Source organism: Vulpes lagopus, chromosome 11, assembly GCF_018345385.1.
Source record: "Vulpes lagopus strain Blue_001 chromosome 11, ASM1834538v1, whole genome shotgun sequence".
Classification (NCBI taxonomy): Eukaryota; Metazoa; Chordata; class Mammalia; order Carnivora; family Canidae; genus Vulpes; species Vulpes lagopus.
In genome coordinates, this window is record NC_054834.1 from 47,848,641 (window position 1) to 47,864,521 (window position 15,881).

Sequence of the window (15,881 nt, forward strand, 5' to 3'; positions counted from 1 at the left end):
TGATTAAACCAAAGAAAGGACTTCTCTACTCCAAGATGGTCACCACCAGGGCACAGACCCCATGGAAGTTCCCATGAATGTTCCAGGTTAGCAAAACCCCCTGTGAGGCAGGACTTCTCTACTCCAAGATGGTCACCACCAGGGCACAGACCCCATGGAAGTTCCCATGAATGTTCCAGGTTAGCAAAACCCCCTGTGAGGCAAGTCAGGGAGGTTGGCCTAGATTAGAGGGTTCAGAAAAATGAGAGGTGGCTGGTCTGCAGGAGGGAATGAAAAGAATGTCTTCTTGTGAGTCACCCCCTTTTGAAAGAGCATAACCTGAGGCTAAAAGGAATTTACTGGGCGGTCCACCCCACCTCTGCCTCCAGACAGGGCTGTCTGGCCATGGACCAGATCCCAGTTCTCAGACCCTCTTAAGAGTCACTGGAGAGGGTGTTATCCTGAGTCCGGGGATTGAGTCCCACATCGGGTTCCCTGTGAGGAGCCTGCTTCTCCCTCTGTGTCTCTCATGAATAAATAAATAAATAAATAAATAAATAAATAAATAAATAAATAAATAAATAAAATCTTAAAAAAAAAAAAAAAGAGTCACTGGAGAGAGGTGCCTGGGTGGCTCAGTTGGTTTAGCACCTGCCTTCAGCTCAGGACATGATCCTGGAGTCTCAGAATGGAGCCCCACACCAGGCTCCCTACTCAGCGGGGAGCCTGCCTCTCCCTCTCCCTCTGCCTCTCCCCCCTGCTCCTGTTCTATCTCTCAAATAAATTAATTAAATCTTTAAAAAAAAGAAAAAAAAAAAGAAGTGTCACCAGAGAAGAGATTGCCCCACCTCCTCATGGCTCATCTTCTGGGTTAGGAAGTGTTTGTAACTTCAATCCCTCCTGCTTCCCTGGGATTTCCTTTGCTCTGGTTCTTCTTTCCTTGTGTATTGCCCGCCTCTTGCTCAGCCCCCTGGTTCTGCCCTAGGAATCTCCCCCAGATTACAAATACCACCCACTCTCATGTTGGAGAGATGCTTTCTCACAAGCATTTGGCTTGTGGGTGCAGGGGGCAGGGATAGGACCCATACATCCTCCAGTGCACCCCCAACGTGCACTCCCCTCCTGGCCCCGAGGGTCAGAGAGGGTGCCCTGGGGATACCACCTTCTGTGAGCTCTCTCCTGAGAACTGAATTCAGTCAGTCAGAGACAATATGTACCACCATCCCGTTGAACACAGGCCCATCCTACACGTGTCTCTATTTGAACAACTGCTGGCAGAGAAGGTGCTGGAATGGAGTTGCATAAGGAGTGAAATCTGGCAGGGGCGATGGTGTGAAGGGAGGTTGAGGGCTAAGGCTGGTGGGGCAGGGAGTGTGAAGGCAGAGCTTGGCCAGATGAGGAGTAGAAGATAAATGAGAAGGGAGAGTAAGAGAGTCAAGAGAGCAGGGCACCCATCTCCAGGCACCCATCCACCTGGGGGTCTCTGCTTCCCTCCCTGCTGGGGAGCTCCAGAAGGACAGGGGAACCTTACATGACTCTGATGCCCCCTTCCCATCTGTCTCACCTCCTGCCTCTCTCTTGCCCGCTAGATCCCAGGGGAAATTAGAAGTAACTTTGACCTTGTAGCAAAAAGCTTGCTTGACTGGTTCCACTGCCAGGCTATAAAGGGGTTAACTGGTGGGGCACCCGGGGGAGGGGCTTGGATGCTTTCTGTCTCTCTCAGGTTGGGGGCAGCAGTCCTCCTCCCCAGGCCAGGAGTCAGGGCACCATTTCCCTGCTCCACCCTCAGGAGCCGGGGGTCCCCCTCCCCTGCATCTCCTACAGGTGGTCCACTCTTTGCTGCCCTGCATCTCCACTGGCTCACCTGGTCCCTCTGAGGCACAACAGGAGGCTAAGGGGACAGAACATCTCTTTGGCTGGACAGTGGGCAGATGAGCCCCAGGCTGCGACCCAGTGGAAGATCAGGAGCTCCCCGAGGGCCTGGGCCATGTGGGCTGTTCCTCCTCTGCCCCGCTCTGGACAGAGGGGAAGCGAGTTTGGGGTGGTGCCCAGGGAATCCTGGCTGAAAGGAAGGGCAATAGGGTCTGACAGTCACAGGCTGGTTGTGGAGACCGGGAACGTTGAGGGCAGGTACTTGGGGATCAGCGGACCTGTCCTTCTCACAGGGCACCCCACTCTGGTACACCTGGATTCCCAAACCTCCAGGGAGCCTTGACTGACAACTTCCCCCCCACCCCCTCCCCCGAGGTCCCAGGCTTGTGTGGCTGAAGGGTCCTGGCTTTGTCCCCATGTGGCCCGGTATTGTGCCCTTCCACAGACACTGTGTCATCCCACCCTGTCTCTTGCTTCCCACACCTGGGAATCCCTCCTGGAGAAGGCAACAGGACTCGGCTCTGGACTTGGGCTGGGGCTGCTTCCCCCATCTCTCGGGTGGGTGATGGGAGCCCCATGGTGTTGGGCAGGAGGATCGCTCTCTCTCTCTCTCTCTGGACCCCCTAAATGGAGCCCTGCGCCTTCTATCGGGACCCCTTTCTTTTGGTGCCGGCCAAACTTGATGCCAGTCCTTCCCTCCCACCAGGGCGGAGGAGGGAGGGATCTGAGGAGAAGGCGAGGCGGGGAGCGGGGCGAGAAGGGAAGAATAGGAATTTTAGCCCTGGTGGTCCCCGTTTCTCACCCTTTGGGATGTGACTTGCCTCAGTGTCTCCTCCTTAGGTCCCTGCTTCTGGACTGCCTTTGCCCAAACTTGAGGTCCACTCTCCCCTCTCTTCCCCAGCTTCCCCTCTGCCTAACTGAAGCAAGACTTTGCAAAAGAGGTCACCCTGCAGAGACAGACTCAGGGCCACCTCAAGTCTGGACAGTCCGCCTTGATTCCACCCGGGGCTCCTGGGGGGCCGGCCAGAGTGTGGGGCGCGGACCGGCTGGCCCTGGGCGCGGGCAGGCCTGGGAGCTGCCGCCCTCCCCGCAGGCAGGTGCCGCGGCAGGAATTCCCGGACACCGCGGGGAAGGCAAGGGGTCTGCGGCCGGGCCTGCAGGACCCACCCCCGTAGGCCGGGAGGAGGGGACCTGGTCCGGCCAGCGGCCAGCGAGGGGCTGGCTGAGGAGTTGGACTGGCCGCAGCCGCGGGGCTCCGGGCCTGCGCCTGCCCGTCCCCTCCGGAGCTGCGGGGCGACTGAGCTGGAGCCCCTGCCCCGGCAGCGCCCGCAGGCTCCCTCCGGCCGCGGACAAAAGCCGCGGGCACCTACCTGGGGTGAAGGAAGGGTGGTGGCTGGGGCAGGTGGACGTCGCCCTAGGCGGTGAGCCAGAGCCGGCCCGGCCGCCGGCCCGCGGGGCGCCCTCCCGTCCTGCCCAGCTCGCCTCAGCCGCTCGCCGCTGGCCCGGTGCGGTGGTGGCGGCCGTGGTGGCGGTGGCGGTGGCGGTGGCGGGCGAGGGCGCTTGTGTGTGTGCGCGCCCGGAGCCACTGCAGCATCTCTGCATCAAGATGTGCTCCTCCCTCTCCCAGGCTCCGCTCACTGGCTGGCTCCGGTCCTCAGCCAACGCTCGGGCCGAGATGGCTTCCTTCTGCCCCCCTCCCACCCCTTCCCGTCCCCACCCTTCTGGCTTCACCTCATTTGCTGTCATTTAAGGACCAGGGAGCGAGCCGGGGCGCCCGCGTCTTCCATGATGCATGGGCCGCTGGGCCACAGGGCGCTGTCTGGCCTGCCCCCCGCCCCCCCCCCCCGTGCCCCCCGCCGCCCAGCCCGGAGCTGCTGGGGAGGGAGAGGAAAGTGGCTCTTGCTCCTCAAACCCTGGACATCCACGGAGGCAAACTCCTCTCCCCCCATCTGCCCCCCAGAGGTCCCTCGCTCCAGGAAACCTCCAGCTTGCTGTGCGGGGCAAGAGGGATGGAGGGGCACCCCCCTATGCCCGGGCCACATGTTCACCTTTATTGTTTCCCCAGCTTGTAAAAGTAACTGGGCTCTGTCAAAATATCCACACACTAGAGGAAATTTAAAAATACAGTGAAAGTCCCTTCACAAATCTGACTTACGTGCCCCCAGGTTTATTATTTTCATGTATATAATTTTGTGGGTTACTAGTACTATTTTACGAAAACGAGATCCCACAATACAGCATGATTTGCAAAATATTTTTAAACTACGTAATAGGTCTTGGACAGATTTCCACATTAGTACTTATGGATCCAAGCCCATTTTTAATCAGCCAGCAGTGTGATGTCATGAAGAGCTCACTAGATTGAGGGTCTGAATGTCTGGAAGGGTAGTCTGGGCTCTGCTACTGATTGTCTGTGTGTGTTTGGCTAAGTGTCCTACCCTCTCTGAGCCTCACTGGTAATCTGAAGGGGTTAAAGACGGCCAAGTTTCCTGCCAGCTCTGAGATGCTCGGTGCTCATCCAGGTCAGTGGCACATCTCTTCTGCTGTTCCTATCACGTGCGGGCGGGGGTGTGCCCAGGAAGGCTGGGGCCTGGAAGTGGAGGGACAGCCACTGCAGCAGCAGTCAGCCCTGTCAGGCTGTCACTGTGTCTCGCTCCCCTCTGCTCCACCTGCTGTCCAGCTCACATAGGCAAGGCTCGTGAGTGGTCCAGATGCTGAAGCAGCTGGCAGGGCCAGGCCAGCTTCGGAGTTGGAGATGGTTATACCTGTCGGGCCTGGAGCCCAGCTCTGTGCTGTGTTCCTGAGTGGAGGGGGGCGCCGCGGGTTAGAGACAGACCTGGGCTGAGGGAGGGGTCCTGGAAAAGGAGAGGACCCGGGAGGGGGTAAGCTTCTGCTGTCCAGACTCCGAGGCCAGAATGCCTGCCCAGGGCCCATCTGCTCTGGCCTCCCGTCCTTCAGCTCCACTCTGAGGGGCTTTCCCAGCTCAGGGTCCTCTTTTTTCCTGATGGAGAGACATCTGATGGTGCTGATGACAGTTTTTGGGGAACTCAGGATGCTCCCGAGCATCCCTTTCCTTCTGGGACATCTTTCCCTTTCTTGCCTCTGCTCGCACTGTCCTTGTCTGTCTGTCTGTCTGTCTCCCTAGGGCTGGCCTGTCAGCCCCAAGCTTCTCAGATGATCCTTGCCCTCTGAAGCCATGCAGGTCAGCTTGGGCTCTGAAGGGAGGGCTTCAATTTCTCTCCAAGCAGCAACCAAGAGAGGAGATGGAGCATCTGCGGCCACGGGGCTGACAGGCCAGGGGACAGGCTGACTCAGGGGCCCAGGGTTTGGAAATGTTCGCAGTGATTGCTTTAGATTGAGACAGCTGTCTTTGTGACTCTATTTTAGGACAGCTGCTGCCCTTGCCGTGGGGGCTGGGTGCTTGGAAAGGACACGGTTCCCTCCCGATCAGATGAGCCCAGGTGACTCAGATCTCAAATTCCGTGATTCCTCTGCCACCCGCCTGCCCCACCCCAAGGGGGCTCTGGCAGCCACAGCAAGAGCACTTAACTAAGTGCTTAAAGCAAGAGGCCTCACTAAGTCAAGATCTAGATGTGGGAGACAGTTCCCAAAGAGTCATCTCCTTGCCTGTCTGAAGCTCTCAGCTGAGCCTGGTACTGACAGATTTGGGGACTTACTGGGGATCTTACTGCCAGCTTCTCAGGTGCGCCTGTTCCTGAGGAGACAGTAAGGTAGACATTTGGGGGTCCAGGCCGAGTTTTGCCGGTGATATCAATTTGTCTAGTAATAACTTAAGTATTTCACAGTATCATGATTATTATATACAGTCTTAACAATAGTTCAATTGTCTCCAATGTGCCAGGAGCTGTGTGCTAAGTGCTCCATCTGACTTATCCCCCCAAGGGGTAGGTGTTACTATCATGGTTCCCATTTCCCATATGATGCTCAGAGAGGTTAAGGAACCTGCTCAAAGTAGACAGTGAACAAGCGGAGAAGCAGAGGCTGCTGGTCTGCTTCCAGCATCCGTAGTTCAATCACTATGCCATGTGCTCCGGCCACCAGCTACTCCCCTTCTTTTGGGGCTGGGGGGCAAAGTCAGTGACAGGACAGTGTCTTCTTTTTTAGTGTCTGCTGGATCCTGGAATCCTCCCTACAGTTGACTGTAGGGGGCAGATCTCGCATCTGTGGCTAATCAATATGTCTCCGTGGAGTCCAGAGCAGGACACCGTATCCCTGAGTTGCGTCCCCACGGACCCCCAGACGGGGCAGAGCAGGGCCAGCCAAAGACGATCAGGTGGCTAATCAAATGAGTCACTAATTTGCCTGTAAACACATGGTGGCCACTGGAAGGGGAGCCCCCAGAAGGCATCTTGAGGGCCACCCAACCTTTCCTAGACCATCTGCTCCTTCCCTTTATGCCTCCACTGGATCAATAGTGGAGTCCAGTGTATCTCCAAATGGTCAAGGAAGGAAGGGCTGGGGGCTCAGCCCTAGGGGACAAGAAGGGAGGGAGCCGGGACCCCGCCAGGGCCCCAGGGTTCTGACGGCATAGGTCTCTTCCTTCATCAGTCCAAACCTCACTTAGGTTTGCCTGGCGTCTCCAGCCGCAGGCATCTCTACCACTGGTTTCAGACCCTTTCCTAGAGCTCTCAGGAGATCGTGTGTTTATGGAGCAGCATCTCTGCTTTAGCAGTGGGGGTTCAAGAGCCATAGGATTGGTCTGTCTTTAATGCACCTGTAACTTTCCTGGAGGCAGTCAGATAGTGGTGACAGACACGACCCTTCCCAGCTCTCAGGGAGGATGACAAGGCAGCTCAGACAAAGCTCTGCAACCAGAGTGGCTTGACATGTAGTCCTGCTACTTATGAGCTCTGTGGTCCAGGGCAAGCCACTTACCACCTCAGAGCCCCAGGCTCCTCATCTGGAAAATGGGGCTTAAGACATAAACCTCACTGAGTTGACATGAACATTGACTCATGGATGAGGTATCTAGCATGGTGCCAAGCACATAGTAGGTGCTCAATAAACGTCATTACCTCTCTTTGGGCCTCTCGGGGACTCAGCCTCCCCATCTGTAACACGAGGGTGTTCCTCTATGAAGCTGAGCCTTTCTCTGCAGCAATGGTTGGGGCGGCTCTGGGTTGGCACTCAGAAGAACTGGACTGGGTCTCAGTTCTGTCACTCTTAGCCTGATGGCACTGGGCTGATTGTTGAAGGACACTTAATTGCTCTGAGAACCCACTTCCCCATCAGTAAAAATGGGAATAATCCTATTCCTACTTAGGATGGTTGTGAGGACATGTGGATTAAACACAATAAAATTTTTAAAGATTTATTGACTTATTTTAGAGAAAGAGAGAGATTGAGTGGGGAGAGGGAGGGGGCAGAGAAGGAGGGAGAGAAATCCTCAAGCAGATTCTTCACTGAGCGCACAGCCTGACACAGGGGCTCCATCCCAGGACCTCAGGATCCTGACCTGAACTGAAATCAAGAGTCGGCCACTTAACCTACTGAGCCACCCAGGGTGCCCCCCTAAACACAATGATTTTTAAAAGTGCTCCTTGTGTGCCAAGCACCATACTAAATACTGATCATTGTTCCCTGGATTGTGCTGTGTCTCGAGGTAGGGCTTATCTCCTGAATGTCTCCCTTTGCCACCCGCCTCCCCCCAGGACACTGCTCAAGTGCAGAGGGCAGGCTCTGTGAATAACTTGCAGGCTGGGTTGCGTTTGTGAGTACAGAGTAACTGCATCCCGGGTCAGCTGGGCAGGTGGGCGGGGGAAGGTGCAGAGGGAGGGTCCTGGGAGGGGGTGAATGTGTGCCTCTGGGATTGGGCCTGGGTAGACAGAGGAGGTGAGGAGTATCTTCCTAGCTGGGGGCGGTGGGGGTCCAGGAGGAGCTAGCTGCTGGCGACTGAGCAGCAGAGCTGGAAGGGGAGTCTCAATGGTCTGTCTACACTTGCCTTCCTAATTCTGCTTGAGGGCCAGAAGGGGTCTGTGGCCTGGAGGGGCCTAATTATTCTTTTAGCCATTTCGACCCAGGGCTCTTGGAGCTTCTTTTTTCAGGCTTATAATAGACAATGCTAATGTCCTTATTAATATTTAATAGTAATGATGCTAATAATGCCCTGCATTTATGTGGTCTCTCCAAAGAGCTCAAGGAACCCTGAGTTCTTTTTTTTTAATGGAACAATATGGCCAATTCGGGGTGGTGGTGGTGGGGGGCAGGGGCAGTGGAAAGAGGCTGAGTCATGGGGAGAGTAAAGGACAGAGAGGTAAGATAATTGGGCCAAGGTCACAGAGCGGTGGAGGTGGAGCCAGGACTAAGAGTGGGTGTTTGGGCTCCCTGCGTGGATCTCTGCCCATAACTCCACTGGTTCATTGGGGTCTGAGAAGGACATACTTGGTGGGGGCAGCGTTTGATCTTGGCAAGACCAGACTGTGTTTGGCTGAGGGCAGCCACGACATGGGCTGGGCTGCAGGGCAGTGGCCCGTGACTGTGGTTTACTACTCCGGCCCGGGGCAGCTAATGGGCAGCCATGTAACATGGGAGCTGGGGCAGGTGAGGACACTGGGGTGCCTTGGCTGGACTCTGCAGGCCTCCTAGAGCCTCGGGCCAGACCCCTGTTTTCCAGGATTCCTGGATTCCTGATGCCTAACCTCTTGCAAGCAGCTTTAGGTGACCTATGCTGGGGCATAGACCCTCTCTAACCCATGTCGGGAGAGACCCTCTCTAACTACTCAGCCTACCTGTGCCAACTTTGCTATCTCCATACTCCCCACCACAATCTGGTTTGGCCAGAAACATACCCCAAAGCTATAGTTACACAAAAGACGGTATATCAGAATTCTGAGGCTGTGGTGTCTGGGCTGTGGTGCTCTACCCAGGGGACTGCATTTTCACAAGACCAGTGACATGTGCCCCCTGGTAGGACACAGTTCACAGCAGAGCAGAAGCAAATGGCTTTTAGAGTCAGACAAACATTGATTTCAGTTCCAGCTGCTCTACTGATTGGCTGTGCTACCTTAGGTTCCCTAAGCCTCAGTGTTCTCACCTGTAAAATGGAGGCGAGACCATCTGCCTTAAAGGGTTGTACAAATTAGATGAAGTGACATGAATGGTGTTGGACAGCAGGAGAGGGGACGGTGGCATTCTCAAGGTTCTAGCACCCTCACAGGGAGTGTCCAGGGTGGGTGATGCCAAAGATGGTGTCCTGATCAGGCCATTCCTGAGATGTGACCTCAATGAGTCTCTGCTGGCTAGCCTCTCTCGGCTTCTGCCCATTCTGCATTGTCTTCTGTAGCCATTGATTCTGTGATCTACGTGATAACTGAAGTTCTTTTCTGCTTGTGATGTCCAAAGTCTGCATCTGCTGCCTGCAACTGGATGGCAGGGATTGATTTGATCAGTCCAGAGAGCCTGGATTGATTTGGGATTTAAAGCTCCTAGTATGGGATCCCTGGGTGGCGCAGTGGTTTGGCGCCTGCCTTTGGCCCAGGGTGCGATCCTGGAGACCCGAGATCGAATCCCATGTCGGACTCCCGGTGCATGGAGCCTGCTTCTCCCTCTGCCTGTGTCTCTGCCTCACCTCTCTCTCTCTCTGTGTAACTATCATAAATAAATAAAAATTAAAAAAAATAAAGCTCCTAGTACAGTGCCTGGAATAAGAGAAACATCCACAATTGATAGCCAGAAATTGTTAGAAAATTATATCCATCCATCCACCCACCCATCTGTCTCTGTCCATCCATCCGTCCAACAAGTAAATTTTGAGCACCTTTGTACTAAGCCCTATATCCATTGCTGGGGATACTGGGAACAATAAGACATGATACATCCTCTCGAGATGCTCATAGTGTAATGGTGGGATGATACGTGAGTCCAGTAAGAGCTGTCACCTCAGTTTGCATAAAATGTCGTGGAGGGGTACGTCTTGGCCTGGTGAGGCTCAAGAACAGAGAAAATATTTTAACTGGGTCTGGCAGGACGTCTCTGAACTCACTGGGTGGAGGTGGCACAGGCTGGGAGGAGGTTGGGAGAGTGTGACTCCAGGAAGTAGTAAGAGCTCGGGCAGAGGCAGCAGCAGAGCTTGGGGAGGGAGGGAAGGAGGCTGGAAGGGTAGGCCAGTCCAGTTCATGAAGAGCCTTATGGGCCCTACAGAGGCTTTATCCAAGAGCAATCAAGCGCCATAGGAGGAGTCTGAGCCAGCGAGAGGCCGGCTGAGACATGTACTTTGGGAAGTCCACTCTGAGGTGGCAGGTGTAGAATGCACAGAACAGATGCAGACCTGGAGGCGGGGAGGCCAGCTAGTCAGGCATGGTCAAAGAAGAGGTGAGGAGGACCTAGAAGGATCCTTGGGAATTTCACCTACACTGGCCAGCAGGAAGCCTTCACTCGAATACCTGTGGGCCTCTCACATCCCAATCCCCCACCCTATTCCCCTTGATGGTCAATTTCATGTGTCAGCTGGGCTAGGCTACAGTAGTTTAATCAAACACCCATCTAGGTATTGTTGTGAAAGTAGTTTGTAGATGTGGGTAATATCTACAATCAGTTGACTTTAAAGAGATTACCCTCCAGAATGTGAGTGGGCCTCATCCAATCAGTTGAAGGGTCTTAGAAACATATCTGAGATTTTCTTGAGGAAGAAGAAATTCTGTCCTCAACCTGCAGCATCAGCACTTGCCCGACTTTCCAGCCTTCCTGATCATCTACAGAAGACAGAGCCAGCCCCCACGATTGTACAAGTCGATTCCTTGAAACGAATCCTATATATGCACCTGTCTGTATATGTGTATACACACACATATATGACACCTGTGTCCTGTGCACACACACACATACGGCCTACCTGTCTTGTTTCTCCAGAGAATCTTGACTCATACACCTTGTCCTGTCCACCTGCTGCTCCTCTTGGGTTCCCTGTCCCCAAGGATGACACCCTCGAGACCTTCACATCCTCCCCTCTGCCACTGCGTCCTGCCAACCGCTCAGCCCCACTGCTGTGCTCCTCAGAGGCCTCTCCTCCGCGTGCCCCACGGTCTTGGCTCTGACCCTCACAGGCTTCATCTGAATTCTGACCATCTTGTCCTCACCAGCCTTCATTTCCAGTCTCAGCCCCTCCTATCCACCCTCCAGATTGCAGTCAGAGTGAGCTCCCTAAAATGCAAATCAGAGCCTGTCACTCTCCTGCTAAAAATTCTTCAGCTTCTCTTGTCTCCAGGTTGGTGCCAGGCTCCATCCTGCAACACAGGAGATTTTCAGATCTGCCTCCTCTTTAGCTTTGCCCTTTGCTCTTGCCTTGCCCCAGCTCACTCCTACCACGTTGACCAGCTTGCCCTTTTTGGAAGGGGCTAAACTCTCTCACTTCACCCTCCTAGGGCTGTTTCTGGTTTGGAACTGTTGTCTTTCTTCCTTGGGTATACGTGCCTGCATCCTCCACGCCCTCAAGAACCGGCCTGGTGGTCACTGGTTCTCTCTCAGGCACTGGGCAGCCTTGTTCCTTCTTGGGCACGCCTCCCACTGATCTGTCTGGGACGGATGTCTCCGCCCTGGATCTCCTAGCTTTGTGCTCTCGGCAGAGCACATTGGTGTGCAATCTATGATCGGGACATTCATTCCTCTGCGGCTCAGGATAGCGGGGAGGAGACCATGTTGGGGTGCAGTTGACTCCTTCTTGCTCAACCAACCCTTGGTGCACCCAGGAGATGGAACAACTACCAGCCCATTTAGTGCGAGCTCTTGCCCTGGGGCACCCGGCTTGCAAGGGGAGTGTGGGCTATGTTGAAGCCTCAGTCACTACCTCAGCCAGATGTCATTGTGCAGGGCACAGTCATATGTGCTGATCTAGCCTGAAGGCCTGTGGGAGAAGCTGCCCCCCAGGGTCAGAGAACCAGCTTAATGTGCCAGTTCCTCTGCCTGGCAAAGGCTGTAAGGTGGTTGCAGACCTTCTGGGAGAAGACAGATCCGGGGTGGCCTTGGTGGGTGTGCAGCCCTTGTAACCACACAGGTTCTGTGCTCAGAATGCCCCTGCTTATTTCATGCACTTCTGCTGAGTCTTGGAATTATTAATGATTTTTGAAGAAGGGCCTAGCATTCTCATTTTGCATCAGGCTTTACAAATTATGCAGCCAGTCCTGCTTAGGTGAGTGGGGTGGCCCCACTAGACACAGTACCTGGAGTTATTGGGCCAAAGGAACTGGGGGTGAGGTACCTGGGGGCTCAGTGGTTGAGTGTCTGCCTTCGGCTCAGGTCATCATCCCGGGGTCCTGGGATCAAGTCCCACATCTGGTTCCCCGCAGGGAGTCTGCTTCTCCCTCTGCCTGTGTCTTTGCCTCTCTTTCCGTGTCTCTCATGAATAATAAATAAAATCTTAACAAAAAAACAAAAGCAAAGGGACTAGGGGTGACAGGCTCCCTCAACCTCCTCAGAGGACCAGGACCCGATTCACAACTTCTGCCCCTGACTTCGTTAATTCTGTAGGGGGAGGTCAGCAGGAACCGTGGTATTTCAATTCCTCTGAGATCCTCGAAGCCAGGAACATGGTCCATGTGCTAAGAATAAGTGCTTTTTACATTTTTAAATGGCTGAAAACACGAAAAATAAGATGATTTCATGACACGTGAAAATAATAAAAAATTCAAATTTCAGTGTTCATAAAGATTTATTGGAACACAGCCATGCTTATTCATTTACGTCTCGTCTGGCTGCCTTCATGCCACACCGGGGTCGGGCTGTGACAAAAGAGACCGTGCTTCCAAAGCTGAAAATATTTACTATCTGGACCTTCACAGGAGAGGCCTGCCAAAGCCTAGCTAAGCCATCCCTCGGTCTTCTGGAGCCTGGGGAGGTGCCGGTCACCGACACTCGAGTTTCGGGTCTCTTTTTTGCTTTAGCTCATTGGTTCTCAACCAGGGGACCTCTGGCAGCGTCTGGAGACATTTTTGGCTTGTGAGGGGTGCGTGTGGGGCAGAATGTGTGCTGTTAACATCTATGGGGAGGTCAGAGATGCTGCTGAACGTCCTATAATGCACAGGGCAGCCCCTGCTCCCAGGAATTACATAGCCCCAATGTCAGCAGTAAGGGTGTTGGGACCACCATGTGGCAGCTCAGGACGCAGGCATAGCAGATTCCCGGTAGGCCTTCTAGACTGAGGAGCCCGCCGGCACTTTCACTGCCTTGCAACCGAGCAGCCCAAAGACTATGTGTACGGTGTGTGTGTGTGTGTGTGTGTGTGTGTGTGTGTGTGTGTTGGGGCTCAGGGGTGTGCAACGAGAAGGACCAAGCAAGAGGCTTCCTTTCCTTGGTACCTTGAAGCTGCCATACCTGTTAGGGCCCCAGACATCCCTCAAATGGAGGACTAGCTCCTTCCCTAAAGTCCCCTGAGGCATAGGACTGGTGCTCATCTACTCAGGCAGGTGAGCTTAGTCCTGGAAGGGGAGATGGTTACCGAGGCTGCCAGACAAGGCCAGAGGGAGGGGTGCCAGAGGCCAGGGACACGAGAGGACCTGGAGGTATTCCCAGGAGACCAGGTGAGCAGGGTGCCCAAGCTGACGGAAGAAGCGTGAGGTGTCGGTAGCCTCAGGGAAGGGGCTGGCACTGCTCCCACCCGACCTTCTGGAGAGTGACAGGAACAGATGCAGTGACTGTCAAATGAGATGCTCCTGGCACTTTGGGAAATTGCAGAATTAACAAAGGAGGGTAGCTTTCAGGGAACACAAGCAGGAACGCAGTGTGTACAGCTGGGCTGGCCTCTGGGGACTCCCCTTTTTTGAAGGGCAGGGAACAGGGGTCCTCTTGCCTGGCCTCTGGGCTGCTCATGGGTTGGGGAAGGTGGGCAGAGGCAGAGCTGTCAGGCCTGGGGGCAGACCAGGGTCAGGTGAGAGCCAGGGCCAGGGCCAGGGCCAGACTGCACATAGCCTGGAGTCTGGGAAGTGGCAGGGCTGTCTGGAGGTCATCTCATCTATCCTCCTGCCTCTAGGTCCAGCCCCAGCAGATGGCATCCTGCCAGCTGAGGATCCAAGCAGAGGGGCCCTCAGCAGGAATGAGAATTCACCAGCTGTTACTTGCAAAGCCCCCAGAAGAAGCAGCCAGCTCTCTCTGAAACTCCATGGACAAAGAGGCATGTGTCCGAGGGTCTGCAGGGAGTCGGTGCCTTCTCCTGGTGGAGCGTAGGCAGTGGGAGCGGCTGGTCCCTGGAGCTGGTGTGGCCTTAGCTCTGCTGCTCCCCTGGCCTGCCTGGCGGCAGGGGGATGGGGGGCAGGAGGCTGTGATTAGCGCTGTGTGGCTCACAGTAACTAAGGATGGGTCAGAGGCAGGAGGCTTGGATTCCACGCTCCTAAAACCTATTAAAAGAACAGTAAAAGAGAAGAACAATAAGCAATTTCCCAAGCGGGGATGGTTTTTATCGTAACGTGGAGCTAATTTAGACCCAAAGGAAACTCTTTCTAAGGCTGAGAAATGGGGTGCCAGTTAAGTGACAGGGAAGCTGTGGAATCTTTCCGAGGTGTCAGGGACCTGCCTGCCTGGTCTGGTGGCCTGGGCTGGCTAACGCTCCCCCAGCCAGATGGTCCTGGGGCACAGCTCTGTGCTTGCTTGGCAGACCCTCTTCTTCCTTGTCTGGAGCTGCAGCAGCTGAAGTGCAGTTGGGGGGCTGAGGGCAGGGAAGCTGGGGACTCCCAACATTCTAGAGGCCCTCCGGGGCACTGGTTCAGAGAGCTCCCCCACATCCCCCCTCTCCGGGAAAGCCTGCCCCGTCCATCTGGGAAGTGAGCTGGCCATCAACTGATGGCCAGCCGTGACTGGAAGCGTGAGTGGGGACCCCAGACAGATGCCAGGGGTCACGCCCCTCATTTGCTGGAGTGCCATCCTTCTCCCTGTCAAAGATCTGGCGGGGGGAGAGGGGGGGAGCGGGGGGGGGGGCAGCCAGCTGACAGATGCGCCTCGGAGGAGGTGGGGTGCTGGCCTCCTCCCCATTGGCCAGCCAATCCTGGCTTCTTTCCCCTTCCTTGCTGCTGTCCCCGAGCCTGCTACATTGTTAGCTGGCGCCCCAGGGGACAGACTTCAGATGGAGGGAAGCGGGTGTGTGTTTTGTTTTGTGGGGTGGGGGAGATCTCTGAACCAAGAATCTATTTGGCTAATGAAGTCGTAATTACTCCCAGCTCACTAATAGGATGAAAGCGGGGGCGGGGGCTCCGTTAAAATCCACTGATGGACCCACCAGAGGGTGCCTGCAGCCCTGAGAGCGGGGTGGGAGGATTGGAAATGGATGTCAGGGCTGGAGGGAGGGAGGAGAGGTGGTGGAGAGGCTCCCCACCACCCCAGTCTACTGTCTGTCCGTGTCTGGGAACTAAGGTTGCTCTTCATGTTCCTCCGTTTAGGATACGGTGAGATTCGAGAGAATGACCATACTGCCGGTTCTGACCCGCTCCTAGCTCTCTGCTTTGGGGAGGGGGTGCTAGAGGGCCAGGGAGAGTCCAGAGCGGCTGAAGATCTCAGACTCTCTCCGTTGGCTTTGGTGGAATAAGTGTATTTGGAAGTTTGTGTATTTCCCCCCAACCCCCCAGGAAAAACTCTCAGTGCTCTCAGATGCAGTCTGGTTGGCCATGATCTGAAACGGGCACCTGCTTTCCCCAGGGAGCTTAGCTACTGTGGGAGGGAGGGGCGGTTCCCTGGGTGGCGAGGTCTGCTGGGGGTGGGGGTGGGGAGGGGGGAGCCAGTCTGGGATTTAGCCTTTGATTTGGGGAATCTATGGAGTGAGGATGGACCAGGGCTCACAGTAGCTCTATAGGTCTGAGACGTGTGCACGGAGCAGGAGGGACTGGGCTTTCTCCAGGGAGCCTGCTGACCAACTGACTGTCCCTATGGCCCCTGTACTCCAGGGGTCCAGAGCATGTTCTCTGCCCAGGGATTAGCTTGCAGCCTTGACTATCCCGGCTACACAGGGCTTCATGCTGTGGAAAACGTGGGAAGGAGGCCCAGGTGGCTGTAAGGAAGGACTTTCTGTTTTGTTTTTTGTTTTTCATGGGCAT

General features: G+C 55.0%; 1 protein-coding gene across 3 annotated transcripts in view; it reads right to left on the minus strand.

The window, feature by feature from the left end:
* CNTN2 (contactin 2) overlaps positions 1 to 3,528 on the minus strand; it is a 33,699-nt gene extending 30,171 nt beyond the window's left edge. The window contains exon 1 of one of the 3 annotated variants that reach the window (XM_041774240.1): positions 3,222 to 3,526. In XM_041774240.1, the coding sequence (XP_041630174.1) occupies positions 3,222 to 3,453 (232 nt within the window). In that variant the 5' untranslated portion in view covers positions 3,454 to 3,526. Of the gene's footprint in view, positions 1 to 3,221 lie in introns of all 3 variants that reach the window. The other 2 variants (XM_041774241.1, XM_041774242.1) reach the window with 2 other exon arrangements.
* Positions 3,529 to 15,881: the final 12,353 nt, after the last annotated feature.